The 19,435-nt window shown below is 31.7% G+C and overlaps 1 protein-coding gene across 6 annotated transcripts in view; it reads right to left on the bottom strand.

Moving 5' to 3' along the window:
* Positions 1-3,444: 3,444 nt before the first annotated feature.
* The window catches only part of LOC114120871 (serine/threonine-protein phosphatase 2A regulatory subunit B'' subunit alpha), a 36,840-nt gene continuing 20,849 nt past the window's right edge, over positions 3,445-19,435 (bottom strand). For 2 of the 6 annotated variants that reach the window (XM_027982943.2, XM_027982945.2), the window contains exons 2-13: positions 13,501-14,860; positions 7,732-7,829; positions 7,521-7,650; positions 7,346-7,449; positions 7,068-7,248; positions 5,788-6,031; positions 5,534-5,705; positions 5,337-5,463; positions 5,108-5,272; positions 5,004-5,033; positions 4,800-4,882; positions 3,445-4,376 (exon numbers count right to left, since the gene is read on the bottom strand). In XM_027982943.2, the coding sequence (XP_027838744.2) occupies positions 4,196-4,376; positions 4,800-4,882; positions 5,004-5,033; positions 5,108-5,272; positions 5,337-5,463; positions 5,534-5,705; positions 5,788-6,031; positions 7,068-7,248; positions 7,346-7,449; positions 7,521-7,650; positions 7,732-7,829; positions 13,501-14,658 (2,673 nt within the window). In that variant the 5' untranslated portion in view covers positions 14,659-14,860 and the 3' untranslated portion in view covers positions 3,445-4,195. Of the gene's footprint in view, positions 4,377-4,622; positions 4,668-4,799; positions 4,883-5,003; positions 5,034-5,107; positions 5,273-5,336; positions 5,464-5,533; positions 5,706-5,787; positions 6,032-7,067; positions 7,249-7,345; positions 7,450-7,520; positions 7,651-7,731; positions 7,830-13,500; positions 14,861-16,325; positions 16,900-19,435 lie in introns of those variants that run through there. The other 4 variants (XM_027982944.2, XM_027982948.2, XM_027982949.2 and 1 more) reach the window with 4 other exon arrangements.

Genomic DNA, 19,435 nt, shown 5'->3' with positions numbered 1-19,435 from the left:
AAAAACATTTGTATTTAAATGAATGAGTTTTAAAACAAGTTTTAATCATGTGTTCAAAACAAATCAGTTTATAACACCCAACCCTGCAGTTTATCAATTAAGAATTTCATACTGAACGAAAAGTTCAGCATGAATTGCAAAATTCGAAATAGCTGTAGGTATAGACTATGACGTAGATATATTTACTATTAGGTTTATATAGTTGTCTACCTACCATAATTTATTTTATATGATTTATATGATTGTATAGTTATCTGTTTTCTTTTTCAATTTGTTTTTCTCACAATGTGTTTTTCATATCAGTTTATTTTTTAAACGATATACAATTAGTAATAGTTATTATATACCTAGATTGTTGGAAATATTGTACAAATATTTATTAAAAATGGTTAACTTTTTAAGGAAATCAATAAATACTCAATTTAAATTACTCATAGACAACAGCTTATAGAAAAGAAAGTTTATTACTAAATTAATCACTCAAAGTTCATAATCTAGGTACCATCATAAGTAATATTTAACACTTTTGCTTTCCCGACTTCAATGATTCCTCATTCCTAGCAAAATAATTAACGAACAAGCAGTGAAGTATTTACGGGGGTGGTATAGGGGTACTGGATCCCCCCAGAGGAAAAAAACCCGATACATATTCCTGCAGTATAGTTAAGTAATAAGCATAGAAATTGATATTGTGTGTATTCTGACGACGATTTCCAAGTTACGGTTAAATATAATGCGTGATAAAGGCAATAGGTATATAGTTATCATAGTTTATATAAATTACTTAATTATGTATAAACTGTGGACCCCCCCCCTCAGAAATTTTTTGAAAATACGCCACTGTGAACAAGGTTAGTTCATTTATTACTTTATTAGTAGGTAGGTAAGCTCTATGTATTCAGGTTACATATTTTAAATGCTTTAAAACATTGAAAATGTATAAATTTTTGTTGTTGTAAATAAAATATCATATTAAAATAAATTCGTTTTTATTCGTAGGTAGGTACCGAAGTAATATTATTATTAATTATTATTTATTTAATCAATTAATCATCAACCAAACATGTGAATTTCGTTGTTGCTAAGTTAGCGATCATATTAATTATTTAGTTTTTCTTAATAAGATTCACACATACAGTTCATAAAGTATATAAAGTATATTTAATATTAGTATTTAGTACATTATATATTAGAAATTATGATAATATTATATTATTATGATTTTGGAGTTTGATCGAAAAACAGAAACCTATATAGCAGCGCTTACTAGCGACGAAAGTTAGCGATGATCGAAAGGTTCTAAACAGATGAACATTAAAACTTGAAACTATACTGCTAGATAGCGCTGCTATAAACTGTGGACTGTTTTTACTTTTTTTAGAGCTGATAGAAAAAATATTTTTCAGACAATTTGTACAAGATAGTTAAATCAAGGATTCCGAAAAAATGTTCTCACTACCACAACGTATAATATTTTGTTGTCTTGTACGAAATAGAAAAATTTGCGTTCAGCAGAACCAATTTTATGTTTATCAAAATGCTAACATGTTTAAATGAGTGAGATATAAGTAAATCTATTACAGTAATTACCTATTCCATAAACTTAATGGAGAGACAATTATTAGTGTTTTTTTTACGTTGGTTTCTTAACAGTTATCACTTATGATTTATCTGTCAGTGAGTTTTAAAATTATAAAAATGGTTAAAACTAGTTTTTATTATGACTGTTCAAAAAACAGGTAGGTAGGCACTAGGCAAGTGAACAACACCCTATAGGCTATATTTAAGTATCGAGTGGGTCACTTTAATGAACTTGTAAAATTTGAATAGGTATACCATGGTACAATAAAAACGATTTTGAGCAGAAACAACCTGTCAGCTTCTATCATTAAGTATATTATACAATATCAAGTATCTACTAGGTACTTGCTACTTACTATATTTTTTATAAAATAATAAAAAATTGATTGAAGACAAATAATTATTATCACAGAACAATATTATATTGGTGAATATCGTAAGTGATAACAATTTGAACTTGAAAGAGTGATAAAAAACCTTGTATTAAATGTTCAATCTTAGGTAAAAAAAAATTTTTTTATGAATATCCATGGCTTAATAACTAGTTATTTAGCCATGTGAATATCTTACCAAAAATAATTTTATAATTTTTGTGATTTTTGTCAAAATTCTAACTTTAAATGTTTATAAAAACATTGTCATTATAGACATTCAATATTTTTTAATTGAAAAATTAATGACGTACGAGGAACTTTTTATCAAGTTTTTACACTGCAAATAATACGGTTATGTCAAATAATGGTAAACTCCTACAAATGTAGTATAATCTCCTACAAAAGATAGTGTTAACTCCTACAAAAAATTAATACCGCTCGTATTGCTGTAAGAAATATCAGTCTTGCAATATATTAACACATATAATACAAATTGTTTAACCTAACCTAACCTAAGAGTTTACATTTAATGATGATTCAGGTAAAAAAGTTATTCGTGTAGGAGTTTACATTTGGCCAATAATACATTTAAAGAAAAAAATAGTTAAAATGTTTTGAAAATGTTATTGTAAATAGAAAATAATACACAAAAATATGATGTAAATGCAGCCAATCGACTGCACTTTTGAGTTGAAACCATAACTCCATTGACTTTGTAACATGTAATACCTACTTTTAAACTATAATATGATTATGTATATTCATATTAATATATTAATATAATTTATAATCAATAGCCATTACGTGTTTGAGTTGGTCGTCAAGTATGCTAAATTAACAAGAATGCAGGTATGCATATAAAATAAGATAGAAATGTTCAAGAATTCACCCTGTTGATTTTTATTTATCACTATAAACAGATAAACAACTATATAACCAATTACATAATTTTACAAACATAAAAATATGTATACTATTGGAATAAGACTACTTTAAGAAATTTAATTACATGTGTAAGTATTATCTATAGTGTGATTGTGCAACTAGTGAGTAAATGTCAATAAATAAATCACTTAAACTGTCAAAAGATATAAATATATATAGATGTAGGTATTATGTATTATTTAGTTTTTTTTTTCATAAAGTATGAATATTATCAAAGAATTGTGTTGAATTATGCACATACTTAAACAGTTAAACATAAATTAATATAAAATAATGATAAGTAGTAGGTATGTTTATTTAAAGGTGATACAGCATAGTTTATAAATCCTATGATTAGATTTTTTTTTTTAAATTATTGAATAAAATCAATTTTAATTGATTAGAAGATAAAAAATACAAATAAAATATGACTTGAGATGAATTGTATCAAAGTACAACAAATTTAATATACAACATATTTAATAGTTAATAGTCTTGATTAAAATATAGAAGTACAAGAATGATGATAGATTAGGTTTTTTAACTATAATAAAAATACACGTAATAAAGAAAGGGAAAATTAGATTTTATTATTTCATATGATTTTGTTTTTAAAAATATGTAATTAATAAATAATGTCATTATTATTAGTACATACTATAATAACATTCTATTTACGACTAGACTATGTTAATAATTTGTTTATTTTTAACAGAACGGACACAATTCTTAATACTATTTCAATACGATTCGTATAACATTTTTAACAGATATTTTGGTTTTTTATTTTTTTTTAAATCATATTTACAATATTATAAATATACTACTTAATTTTAAAATTAATTTAACTAGTTAAAAATTGAATTAATTATTTACAATTTATAAATTTCATACAAAAAAATAATAATAATGATAAATATAAAATCTGGTATATGGTGCATTTTTAAACACCTTCTATAATGCTTTATACATTTTTGAAAACAACAACGAATAATCTTTCATAAATAAAACAAAATAATAATGACCATACTCAGGCAATAGCCTATTAACAAAAACAAGCGCATAAATTAATGTTATGTAACATTTTGTCAAAAATAATGAATTTAAAAGTTTAAGTAAACAACAGAAGAAAAACATGGGAACAAGAGGACAATATGAGCAACTATATTCTTTGGTATAATAATGTCAGCAATTCCCATTGTCACAAAGAAATAACATGGATGTGTTACTATAATTATTACTACAATTATTATTATTATTATTATTATTATTATTATTTATAACTTATTATTATATATTATTATTGTGTATATAAATTAAATATCATCATCACTATCGCCTGCATAATCAGATGAATCATTGTCGTCATACATAGTAGACGATGAAGAAAAATCAGTGACCAGAACTCTTGGCTGATTGGATATTTTATTAAACGTACATGATTTCAATACATCATCCAAATTAGGTGACAGAATATCTTCAATATCAGTTCCATTTCTAAAAAAAAGAAAAATGGTATTAATACTTTTATACCTAACTATAATTTATTAATAACTATGATACAAAAGAATAAAACACAATAGTTTAGAATAGTGTTATTACAGTGAGGTGATTAGAGCTACAGTGGTTATAAAAAATAATAAAACAATTGTAAGGAATGATCTAGTTTAAGGGTGTGTTACAAAATTATAGGATTGTGCTAATCAACGGTGGAGGACGGCACAACAGACCACAGACACTTACCACTATTATATATATTTCTCCTTTCAAATGTCTTCATCTGTTATTCTGTAATAATATTACCACCAATTTTTTTTTATATTTATAAAATTTAGGTGGTGATGGAAAATTGAAAAAAATGTCAAGACTTTTGTAAAGAATCCATTAGTCATATTAATTTAAAAAATATGAAATACTTACATTTCCTCTGGTGCATCATTTCCACCTTCTTCAGCTACTAACATTTCATATTCTTCAGCAGCATATTTATCCCAGTCTGATGCCTGAAACAATAGAAAAATGTATGAACATATTGTGCAATAAACAAAAAAAAAAATATACATAATAAAAATAAAAGATACACTCCGATGGTTTAAACAAACTATAAAAATTAAGACAACTGACCTTATAATATTTATTTCCATTTTCGTTATGCTTGAAATTGACATTATCATATAAATACACAGCAAATAATAGCTTACAAATATATTAAATTATTTTTTACTTACTTCATTTTCATTATCCCTCTGTGATGCAAATGGATCACGTTGTTCATGATCTAGATATTTTTCGAGGTTAAAGAATGTGTCAAAAAATATCGGAGTCATTTTGCAAGATTTGAGATCAGCCAATGATATTTTGCCATTACATTTTGGTTTAACCATATCAAGCATCTACATTAATTTATAATAATTTAATTTAAAAGAGATGTTTATAACATGTATTTTAATTTTATACCTGACACAAACAATCTTCAAATGGTAGACATTCAATTCCTATGCTTTCCATTCTTTGCAATTGCTCGTCATAGAAATATTCAAGCTCATACATTGACAAATAACCATCACCATCAATATCCATGCATCTAATGTAGTTATATACATTTTAAAATAACATATTATATGGTATTAAACATTTATTTTGGAAAATCTTACCTAAACCAATATTCAACAGCTCTAGGATGTCGTTTATCTTCTTCAGCCATTAGGAACCAAACAAATTCTGTATAACTCATTTTTTCTTCCATATAATTGTTATTAGAATTCTTTTGCTTTTTCTTAGTAACAGTTCCCGAAAATATTCTGTCAATTATTCTTGTGGACAAAGCTATAAAAAATACATGCATCATTACTGCAGATAAAATAATTTATAATACTACCCATTAAATGACTATGCATATAAAACTAACCATGATCGCTGTGTCTGGCTAAATCAGTTTTGCTGATGAATAAATCATGGTCACGATCCAGTTCCCAGAACTTACAGTAAATGACATAGAAATGTTCATAACTGAAGTAAGCTGTCACTTGATTGATGTCTTCTTCTTTTTCTAATAGGTCAATGATTCGAATTAGATCTGATCGTCTGATTTCTGCTAGGCTAAGTTCACCACTCCATGATGTGTTAACACTGTAGAATATCCTCGATATTACCTGAAATTTAAAATTTACAAAAATGTTTAGTTTTAGTCTGTGTGTAAATGTGTAATACATATTTTAATTATTTTATCCTTGAGAAATTATACTTCAGTAATTTTTTAATAGGAATTTGTCATATTTGTAATTAAATACTTTTAAAAAAGTAAAAATTTCAATTAACATATAAATATATTTAAAAATATTAATATTATAACTATAGTTAGGTATATTTTAACATTGTGGTAAATCACCATGTTGTGACTAGCTGTTCTAGTATTATCTTACTGTATTGTACTAGGTACTATCATCTTTCTTTTACTATCTATTTATTGTATTAAAAATAATTTTACATTTAATTGTATGTAAAAAATTAAATAAAATAAAATTTATTATATTATAATTAGTTAGTTTTTTTATTTTATTATGTTTGTTCTAAAAAGGACACTATCTTTACATAATATGTTATAAACTTATGGCAATGGCCAATGACACACCAAATTGTTGATCATCAGAATCAATTGCATGTTGTTAATATTAATATAAGAGTGAATTGACCTATAATCAAAGTTAAAGATAAGAAGTAAGAACATTATGTTTAAAATAACATTTTCTTTCGATATTTTAATTTCTTAAGCTAGATATGTGCATTTTAAGTTTGTAATAATTGTTATATTTTATATCGCTTAAAAATTAAAATATCGAAACAAATGTACACATAAGCACTGCAGATAATATTTTTACTTTTAACTTTGATAACAGGTCAATTCACTCTGATATGAGTGATATTAAAACTAACAACAAACAATCGATTTCAACACACACAAATTTTCCATACAGTACGTAAGACGGAGATAACATATGCATGTTTTGCGTCCTCTTAAATATTTCTTAGTTATTTCAGGCATTTTTTAAATAATTTTTTATCGAGTTTATTTTTATCCATATATTACGTACATCTCTATTTAAAATTTAATTACAAATAAAAAGTAACTTTTTTCTAGATTGATTTGTTTAAGTATAAAATAAATTAGTTTCATAATGTTATTATTACCGTGTGCACATATCTAGAATGGAACTCTGGTGCAGTTTTCAGGAATGTTAAACCGGGATGCGAATCGACCACATCTTGGACTAATAAGATGAAGTTTTCAGGTGATAATGTTTGTTTTTTCGAGTTTCTTGCCAATATGCGTATGAATATCGATGGCAAGTCGTGACAAGAAGACCACACGCTATGTAGGTACATAATATAAAAAAAATCGATTGAGTATTGTTTTTATTATTATAAGTGATGAATAATAAAAATAATAATGACAATGGTGAACTTACTCTTTCCAATAACTAAGGAAGGTATTTACATCTATGGTACTGGACAAGTCCCCGCCACAGGCAAAGAACAAAGGTTGTTTCCAATAAAGCGGGCAATTACACAACTGTAATATGCACATGATGAAAATATTAAAATATCGTTTAAAAATTATTATGATTAGACAATATGGCTTACTTTAGCGATTTGGCCGAAATGGTGTTTCGAAGCTTGCGAATTCGGCAACGACATAAAGAAATCTGTGATTGTTTTGACGATCGTATCCCACTGCTGTTGACTTTCGGGCTTTCCAAATGGATAGTAGAATCTAAAACAAAAAGTCGAATTCAATACGTATTTTATATTATAACATCGTTGATTATTACAACACGCAAATAAATGTTCATACCTAGGAATGAATACATTACGGTTGGCCTTTGTATGTCTTTGTAATGTAGTGTGTGGTGGAGGCGCTCCAGGTTTCTGATTGGTTTCCTTTGAGTAGTTCTGAAACGATAGATCGATTGTTAACACAATTTCTTCTGGTAAAACGGTTTGAAGAAATATGCCCTTTCTCTCCTCCCCCCCCCCCCCATTGCAAGGTTTATGTTGTTACAAGTAGTGGCCAACTGAGACTATAAATCAGTTCCAGGAAACTGACACAATAGGCCCAATTAACAAGTACCTATTATTACTAAATATAAAAAATATCGAGCCTAATATATGTAAATGGCCCCTATTTGTATCTGCCTAGGTGACGATTTCCACATTACTGTCCAGGCAAGTCCACAACTGAGTATTAAAATACTTTGTAAGCACATTCATTTTTAAAAAAATGTTTAAGTAATTACAGAGTTAAATATATATTATTTTTTTACAATACACGAATTGGAACAATACCGCGTCGTCGTATTGTCGTAATAATACATATTATATAGGTATCTAAATTAAAAGTTGTTTACATAATAATATTATACATCTCAACCAAGATAACAACTCACGACCTCCGATTATAAAAATTATTAAGGAGAATACATTGCCACCGAAAAATAAACTCACGACGTTACTGCGTTCATAATATGTTGATTATATTATTATAACACACGAAGAGTTCGTCCTGCGCGTGTTGAATTCATAATAATAATTAATATGTACATAATAATACACACATTGTATAAAATGTACAGATTTATTTATATGCATCTTAAACCGGGTATCGTGCGTTTGAAATACATGCGTATATCGGTAAAGAAGTTGGTGGGGGTCCATTATCAATTACTTAAAAAACAGACTTATACGTGACCTAAAGACGTAGCGTGTTTTAGTTTTACATAATCCACAGATTACTCAATAACATAGGTATGGACGCACGCGTGGAAACGTATTTTAAATATTATGGTAATAAAATTTAACACATATTGTAACGTGGCATTTAGACGAAAAAACACATGCCTATGTTTAGACAAAAAACTCAATTTTTACACGATATCGAAATAGTAGCAAAAATAACATTGAAATATACATATTTCTTGATCTTGATTCGAATTAGTTAGACCCGTAAATAACATTTGACGAACGCATATTACAATGCAATAATATTATAAAAACACAATTGTAATAATAAGATATAGCAATATAAACCAAAAGTAGATACCTGTATAATATGTGCGCGACACGCGTATTGTGCATGATAATATTATACACAATGACGATTCGAACGACAATAATAATTATTGTATTATACATTACATGTTTTTCCCAGTCGAGCGAACGGATTTTGAAAAATAAAATCACTTCCCCCCGTACACAAGTATTGGTATGCATCACATTCGGTGCAAAAGCGTCTGGGGATTTCTTTTAATTTGAAAAAGACGTGAACAGCTGCAGCTGCAGTTTACGTATTGTTATGTAGCTGTATTATGTATGCATCAAATAGGTAGGTACGTAATCGTAATGAAGGTAGCCGTTGTAATATAGCGATGACCATGAAATCTTAATCGTTTGTGCCTATTCGTAATACGTCCGCGCCCTTTTTTCAGGCAAAACAAACCATGCCGCCGTAGTTAGTTAAACTATAATAATTTATAATATATTACACATTCAGGATGATCGGATTAGATTGCTATTGTAATTTTATACAATCTACCTAATATGCATATATGAAAGGATAAATGGTTTCTCGTCTCCTCAAAACATACAAATTTTGTACGATACCTAATTTAAATTATTATATTATGCAGTCCGTATTAGTCGCCGTCATTGATAACTTTTTCGGTTTGTCCACTAACTCTAAACGAAATATTAGCTCCACAATCGCGTCCGTTTTCAAACAATGTCTAATATAAGTATACAGGTAAGCCAAAATCAAACAGTTGCCAAAAAGCCGAAAATAGCCAAAAATCAAGCTATATTAATTTCCATTCAGCGTTTAAACATAATGTTTGATGATATATGTAAGATATAAATCGTATATAAAATAGTTACAAACGTGAAGGCGGTCATATGATTGTACACCTATTATATACATATATTTTTTTATTATCCATATAGTAGGCGGGCGGGCCGGCGGATATGTACGAGGACAAAGACAGGATCATGCATCATTCTGTATAACGGACATGACCGCCGTTTAACAGCTGTGCCGTTATGCAAGTATATATAATAATATGCGCAAAACACATAAGGCCTCAACGTTTCGGCCGGATTTTACGACAACTACAAAATGTAAAGGGGCCAAGGAGGGAGACACGGAGAATTGAATATAAGAAAAAAAACCTAACGAACCATCGTATAAACGATTCGTCGGCGCTCTATTATACTATTATATAGTATATATTATTATCAATAGTCACTACTGCCCGAGTCCCATGTACGAGTTGTAAGAAAATTATACTGCGAGCGATCGAGCAAACTAACGAAATTCGATTTTACACGCATGTCAGACTTATATATATATACTGCGTGATATATGTACCCGAAATACATGTCCACGGTATTACCAACCTTGTTGTAAGACCTGGGTAACCGCTGTTTCCAAGGTTTGTACGGAAACCTGGGCTCGTGGACAGGATCATCCTCGACGCCACTGTCGTGCCTTTGCAACACTAGCACCTGACAGGCGTAGCACCAAGACCGCACGCTCGTCACCATAATGTACCGAAGTCATATCTCACACCGCGGCGGCGGATGCACGTCCGGTGCATACTGCAAATGTCGCGCGGCAAGTGTCGCGAAGACGGTGGGGAGGATACGTGTTTGAGGTGTAAATTACGCGGACGGGAGGAGCGTTTGAGCGACGTAAGTCACACGGACAGGCGCGTTGAGACGTACACACGACGACGACGATATCGCACAAACAAGTGTTTATTATATCGTCGTCGCCGTTGTCGGTCGATTGCGGCGGACTGCGCGGAATGGCGAGCCCACGCGTGAAACGGCACCGCCGCCGCGATGTATAATTGGGATACGAAACGACCTCAGTTAACAATTAAGAGAGAAAAACAACAACCGAAATGGCGAATTAAAACAAATTAATAAAAACGCGGTAAACCGATGTCGATGGCGATAACGCCGTAATATATAATATTATTATATTATGTGTGTATTACTGCAGTTCAGAGCGACGGCGAGACCACGTTGAGCGGAGGTCGCGACACAAAAGCCGTACGCGAACATCTGACCGGACGACTTTTTTCCACTCGCAAAACTCGCATCATTATTATCATAACTATTATTATTATTGTACGCGACGAAGGCCGCACCACTCCGGTTCTGCAGCGGTTATCGCGCGACGCGTTGACGCGTCTGACTGCGGCGGCTTCGTTATTATATTATTATTATTATTATGACGATGTATTATTACTATTATTAAGTCGAACACATGTTGACCCAGCGACTGTGAAACACATTCACTTTGTGACTTTGTAAAATGAAATAGTAAAATATAAAAAACCTGCCTTGCAACATTCTCCCTCCGTCGCCGCTCGTTCACCGCTGACATCTGTAGCTCGAGCGCTCGCTCTGTTATACTGTGATAAAAAATAAAAACCCACTTATTAACTCTACTACGACAGAATCTGACGACGCGTCCATTATCCGTTTACCTATTGCGATACAAAATAGGTGCATAATAATAACACGACGAGTTAGTCTCGTAATACATAACATACTCTCAGTAGCGACTATAATCGAAGTTTACTTACATTATATACCCAATAGGTTAGTAAAATCTATCTTATCTATCTCTATTAAGCGATCTACAGTCGAGTCACTTTGCATTAATGGTTCTGAAATTTGATACACATAGGTAATCTAGTATCCAAGAATGTGCACCTCGAATTTTGAGTTTTAAAGAGAAATTCATACGAGGATTTTTTAGCACAAAAAAAACAAATATTTGTTTGTTTATAAATAATTTTCAATGGCTACAGAAAATAAAATAGTAATAGTTGGGTACGAACAATGTCGTGCAAGATCAACTAGTAATGCTTTTATAATAATATTATGTGCATGACACTGTGATGTCATTTTATACGCTTTGCTGCGTATATGACTGCAGTAGAAGGAAAAGCACATTCGTGAACAATAATAATAAATACATCGTTTTAAACACTGCATAAATAGGGTGTGGCATAGTTAGAGTGGTGTTTTGGGTGTTGTAATATTTCCTATAAGCCAAATTTATACAAAAAATGTATTTAATATAATTTGCTTTAAATATACCTACCTAAAAATATGTTATCAATATCATATATATGGTTATTATACTTCATACTATACTATTATGTAGAATGTAAATAGATTACTTCAACAGAGTGTGTTCCCCCCACACCATCAAAAGCGCACGGACTGAGTAGGTACCCCACTGTATACATGTGTCTTTAATATACGCGTTTTCGGTAAAGCTTGACGGAATAATTATGAATACAGAATAAGGTTGTTCATGCTCTAAAGTCACCTCATCATCGGCACCACCCAATATAGAATAACTTATTTGATACACGTCTATAAATAAATCGGTTCTACGGCATGTATTCGTACGACTGCAGCCGAGCCGCACGCCGTGGTAACAAATATAATAATGACAAGCCAAGCGGTACCTATAGTACCCTAACACTCGTGCATAAAGTTCGCTTACGAAGCAAATCACACCGTTATGGTGTACCTCAGACGAACTTTTTATCATTCTACGCCATCGTCGATAACATCAAACCCACACGATCTGAGAACCAAAACTCGAACATTGATATATTCAAGCTATTTTCATGGTAATAAATCCAATTTTTTTTACATCTCAAAAATTAAAGTTTTGAAAATAAAAAAATTTAATTAAACTACACAATTAATATATATATATAATAAATTTTCGAATTTAATGCGTAGAAATTAGTTATGAAGAGGGCTAATACATCCGCGTTTGTTGTCCCCGTAGTACAAGGTGTGTATAATATATATACCTATTAAATATTATACTATACTAAAGTACTAAGCCCAGTAGCTTGCGTTTACGAGTAGCTTCGTTAGCTTTGATATTAGAGCAAATCGACCAATTATAAAACTTTATGGCAAGAACTTTATCTGTGTTCGTATGTATTTTTTACATTATCATTCAATTTTTCACTGCACATATAAAATATATTATCGTAAAAAAACATTCATACGAACACAAATAAATTTATTACCATTAAGTTTCATAATAATAGGTTGATTTACTCTTATATATTAAAGCTAACGAAGCTATAAATTTGAACTACTGAGCATATTATACACATTTGCTATGTTATATACTTGTAAGAAGGTGACAGCAAATTCGGGTATAGCGTTATCTTAAGGCATTCTTTTTATACTTCAACCGAAATACAAGTAAATAATTGAATACCAAATTCAATAGTATAATAAAGTACAATAAGTAAAATAAGAAATTTATTTCTATAATCTAGATGAACAAAACTATCTATTGATTGTTTGATTAGAAAGTTCAATTTGCCACCTCCCTAGACCTAGTTGCGTGTGTAGATAATAGTTTTCGAAAATCCGAATATTTAAAATACAACCACGTTCAGGAAATATTCAATTATATAATATACATAATACATATTATAATATAACGTGTATTTTTTTTTTTTTTTTTTTGAGTAGTGATCAAACATTTTTATGATTCATTTGACAATAAACTTACTTGAATTTTGCTGTGCACATCCGAACCGATGTTCTTCCACGACGAATGAGCCGATGAAGAATTGCAGACGGACGAATTTTTCATCAGTTCGGTCGGACACTTTTCGAATATGAGTACACGCTCGGCAACCGAACCGCGCGTCAAAAACGGCCGAACTGGGTTCGACTGGTGGTGATTGGATCGAATGTTGGCCCGCTGATGGTCGGTGAGCTCGGGGTGCGGCACCTGTTCCTGTTGCCGGTGAGCGTGCTGGTTCCGCCGAGAAGAGCTGAGCGCGGATAGCCCGATGAGGAACTCTGGCTTAGAACGGTGGCCGGTCGCCGACGCATCGTAACCACCAGCGGCCGTCCTCAACAAAACGCCTTCCTTGCTGGGCACGGCCGGCTTTTCGGTCTTCCTGTTCTCCACCACCGACCCATTCTTGAGCGCGTCGATCAGCCGCTGTTCCTCTTTGGCCACCTCGTCCATAAAGTCACAATTGTTTTGCTGCGACTGGGCCACCGCCGGTTTGCCACCGTTCCGAAACGGCCACGCGGGACCGTCTACTCCCTTATTTTCGTCTGCGGTCGGTGACGCCACATAGTTCCGTACCGGTGACGGCTTGCTGCAGTACCTCTTAGCGGCACCGCCCCCGCCAAAGTTCTGCTTGCTGGCGGCAGAATGCTGCTGCAATTGCTGTTGTTGTGACTGCAGGTGATCGGGGACGGGGCCATTGGACGAGGAGGCCTTCTGTTCGAACTTTTGCAGCGCGTACTGAATGGACGAGGCGAACGGCTTGGGCGACAGCGAACGTGATTGCCGGGCCGCCTGCAGCCGAGCCTTATCCTCTACTACGAACTTGTTCACCAGCCGTTCCAAGTTGTTCGTGCTATTCGAGTCGGTCATCAACGGCGCACCTCGATTGTGATGAACCGAAGCCGTAACGTCCGCCGGCGATTTGGGTTGCGGAGTCAGCACCGAGCCGAACTTATCGGCTGCGGCCGACGAATCGCGGTGGCACGTCAGTATCTCGTTGGGCGCTAGGCCTCGGGCTTTCCACGTCTGGTATATTGCCTCCGCGTGGTCTGATATCTGTTTGGCGATGGCCGCGATATCTTCTTCCGGTTCGGGAGCCATGTTACCTCCTGCGGTGGCCCGATGGTTTGCTGTCGTGGTCATCGCTCGCCGAACCCGGCCGTGTACCGTTCAACCGACGACGTGAAAGGTCATGCGATTTTTCGGCGGTCGGCGCGACCGTCGGCGTGTGGGACACGACACTGCTACAGCGGCGTTGACGACGATGGCCTCAGTGGCGATAACAGCGCTCCGTCATGATGACGGCTTATATACATGCAGTCGTACGTCGGTTATGATACCGCACCTGAAAAAGTATTAGAAATTCCGGTTAGACTATAATAATATATAGTAAAGTCACTATATGTTCATGATACTGCAGCGTATCAAAACAGTCACAAGGTAACTGTAAATAATATTGTAGGTAATATTTTTTTGTGGAACGACCTTCGATTCGAGTCGGGATTATTTCACGAACTGAGTACGTCATTTTGATAAAACTATAGAAATAATTATGTTCATTTTTACACATTTTTAAATTAAACCATTTTAATCTTATCGACTTTCGAATGTTTCGATCGTTTAAGTACGAGAATGAGTAAAGTTTGAATTATTAATAACGTGTTGATATTTTAAGATATTTGTTTAAAATAACACGATAAGTATAAATGTTAACGTGGGTCTAGTACCGCAGTTACATTAATATAGGTACCTACATTATTTTTTCATATGTTGAGATGTTTGTATTCGATCGCGTGCCAAAAAATTATAAAACCATAGGGGTATCCCCAAAAACATGAGTACTATACGGATATTAAATCTAAGGAAATAGTTTAGTAGATTATGAAAACTAAAACATGTTATATTACGCTTAAATTTGATACATTTTAAAATTATGTATAAATAATTTGGTATTATAAAAAGTGCAATAGTAATTGATTATATATTTATATTATACATATCAGATAAAAGCAAACACCAAATAATTACAAATGTGATTTCACGAAAATATTTAAACGTTACTTTTGATATTAGACATACACATACTACACTTGTACATTAATCTAATATATTATAATTTATAATCTATTATACATGTTATATTATGTTGCTATGGGACGCAATTTTGACATCATTTATCGTGAGAAAATAAACACCTATTTTGGTAATGACAAATCAATACGAAACTATATAATAGTGTAATATAGTATAGTATATATTATACTGTAAGTCACTCGCGATTTCACTGCACCGTGAGCAGTGCGTATAGCCGGTGCACATATATAAAGTACTTTCCACCTGTTTTTCTATCGATTAAAATACCGTATTGTATTATTATATCTCGTCACAATAACTGCACATCGCCGCGTTTCATTTGCCGCACTATAAATTTGAGAGCAGTTGCGCTTTAAATACATACAGACGTACAGTTATGACTCCGTATTGCCGATATTTATGTAAATAGTATATTCCGATTAAAAATATGAAATTAATTAAAACGATGAATTGCAGTATAATTAAAAATTTAAAGCGGTTATATCACTATGACAAATTAGTAAACATCAGACTACATATTATTATTATTATTAAAACATGTAAAAACGATTTTTGTTTCTCTGAAAATTACAGGTCAATAAATTCGCACACTGCTTGTAGTATAATATATTATAGCTATTTGATCGAAAATACGATACACAGCTTATAGTTTATACCATGTAATATAATGTATATAATATAATTGTATGTATATATAATGTACACGATGTAATTACCGAAGAGTAGGTAGTAGTGTATAATAGTAGTAACAGCGGCAGACGAGTTAAAGGTCGCGTGTTCCAGAGGAAGGAAATGATTAACTAAGGGCGTTGTCAATTAATGTATTAGACACGCAAAAGGCAGCGGTGGCGGAGTGTCGTTTCCTCGGTGCGTATATATACGGGTACGGTCGTGTTGGCTGGCTGACGGTCTGGTCGTCTCTCTGTTAATTCACTCACTCTTTCTCTGTACGATGTACACTTAAATAATATAATGAAATCCAAATTGCGTAATGTAATTAAGCGAATCGCCAGCGAGGTATTACATGGGCCGAACGAAAAAAAAAAACCAGCGAGCAATCGAACGGACAAACGGTAAAATAAAAACCGACGACGACCGGTAAGGAAAATCTCTCGTTGTTTCGCGATTTATCGAATAGGAATCGGACGGATGACTGTTGGACACAGGCGCGTAAGGGACAGACCAGAACAGACTACTGCGACCGAGGACGGAGGAAGTGCCGAATCGCAGTCGGCTGCGGTGGTGACGGCGACGGGTTGGACGTTTGACTCCGATCGTACAACACCGCCATAGTGGCGTTTCTATATATAGAATCCGGCGGCAGTTTCTTGGTCCCATGTGCACATTAGTCGTCGGCGAGCGGATCGTCGTATAATACCGTACGTGTATACTAAAACATGGTACTCATTACAGTATTACAGTAACGTACATAGATATTAACAATTGAGGGAGAGGGTCAAAATAAAACAATTTAATGTATGTATATACTATAAGAAAAAATTAACGTTTTTATACGGTGAATAAATGTAAAGTGGTCGGGATGGGGTTGAACACACAACCATCAACCCTGCCATTGAAGTATTATATATTATATAATAATATAATGTAGTCTATTACGATTTTTTTACAAACTTGTCCACGTTATATAACGTCATATAGGGGCGTGTCACAAGGCGATCTGTTTAATCACGACTGCGCTTATACAATATTATACTTATCGGTGAATTTTTTGCGATTTCTAAAATAAAATATTACACGATAATTTATTTTAAAACACTATTTTTATATAGTTTAGCTGATGTTTTAATTATTTAGGTATATATTTATTGGTTTCTTCTAAATCACCGAATCGTAATAGTATAGTTACTTTGTGTGATTTCACATTATATAGAGCAGTCTCATTTCTAAAAATTTTGATATAAAAATATCAAAAACCAAACAAGTAGTTCTTTTATTTATAAGTGTTTTATAAGTATAAAATAACACTTTTTTAAAAATCGTTGAAGAAGATATTTAAACCATTAAGTTAATATAATAATTAACCGGAAAAGTTAAATAGAATACTCTGAACGTTTAGGTGTTACAAACTTACTTTAAGTTCAGTAAAAATCAATAAAATATCTGCAACAAAAACGTAACTCAAACTACTGCTGATATATTAAATATTGTATACTTATATCATCAAAAAGTTACATTGTTTCAAAGTTGAGTTTTACTTCAAGAATTTTGTAGCAAAACATCATTTTTGAAATGACACGATTTTGATAAACTTCACATTAATAACATTTTATTAGATCAAAACACCCTATAGTTAGTTACATCCACTGACAACACGTAAATTTAAAATTTATTTTTCATTCCCCATAAATTTAAAATTAAAGAGACTTGGAAATTTTAAATTTAGAGAACCTAAAATATCATAATATTAATATTACCTACTCAAACCCACATTGGTTTTAAAAGAATAAAACAACTAATTTGACAGTGTTTTTTTCACACATTTCATCGAGTAGAGTGAATTCATAACTATAAAATGCTACGACTATCATACAATTTATAATAGTTAATAATAAATAATAATGTTATAGAATCTGTTGTACCTACATGCAGCGATTTATTTGCAACCTTTCAACTTTATTTAATCCACACCTGTGAATACATGTATTAAGTACAATGATGAAACTGCCACTGGAACTTTTGAATACTTAGCATATTTTATTTAACGGTCGGAATATACAAGAACATGCTATAGCTAAACAGTTAAAAATAACTTAACACGTAGAAAATTAATTTCGTCCACGCATTTCTTGGACATGGTCGTAAAACATACGTATCAATTAGATTTTTATATACTGAATGTATTTTTAGGAACTATCAATTTTTCAAACCATTTCAATTATATATTGCTACATAGTAGGTACATAACAATAATGATTTATTCTAATCATGATCATTATACTTCAATTACAGTAAAAGGTTAATTAGAATATAATATGACTATAAAAATAATTGCCATTAGCTAAATAATTTTTTTATGATAATTCAAATTAAAAACCTATTGAGTTAATTATTAGTGATTTTATCTCAACAAAATTATGTAGTCTTCCTTAAACTTAACAGTTATTATTTTATGTACGGTTACCTATCTTAAAAAAGTTCATCTTAAACAGTTTTATGACTAGGTAGTAGATACCCAATAATAGTTAATAAAAAAAAATAGTTTTTAAGTTTACTATAAATAACTAAAAGGTCACGTCATGTATTTATCGAGTTATATTATGTTCCGCGTTTATATCAACCCGATATTTTTCTTCACACACAACTATACAAGTAATGAGGACAAATGCCATTGCGCATAGATCATCATATATATCAATTGCTGCAACTAATTTTCATTAAAAAAAAAAAAGAATTATCAAACTTCCTACGACATAATTTTCACATAAAATATTATTAATTATAAAATATATTTATTATTGTTACTGCAAAAGATATCTATTGTTATTGTATAATACAATATACATTATTATAGTAGGTATATCATCTATGGAATTCGTTTTTTGAATTAGGCTTTAATTATTTATTCAACAGTCACTATAAAATTCATTGATTATTGTTATTTTTAACTTCACTTAAAGTTCATTTAAATACAACATATTATGTAAAACTATTACCTATACACAGTTAACTTGAATGAACTATTCAACTTGATTTGTATTAAAATATATAACAATTTACAATACGAGGCAACCATAACTATAATATTTTATACCTATGACTATTAAAGCAATTAAATAATTTTATGTACGATGAAAAATGTGTAAAA

Source organism: Aphis gossypii, chromosome 1 (genome assembly GCF_020184175.1).
Source record: "Aphis gossypii isolate Hap1 chromosome 1, ASM2018417v2, whole genome shotgun sequence".
Lineage (NCBI taxonomy): Eukaryota > Metazoa > Arthropoda > Insecta > Hemiptera > Aphididae > Aphis > Aphis gossypii.
This window is presented reverse-complemented; position numbering and strand designations above follow the sequence as displayed.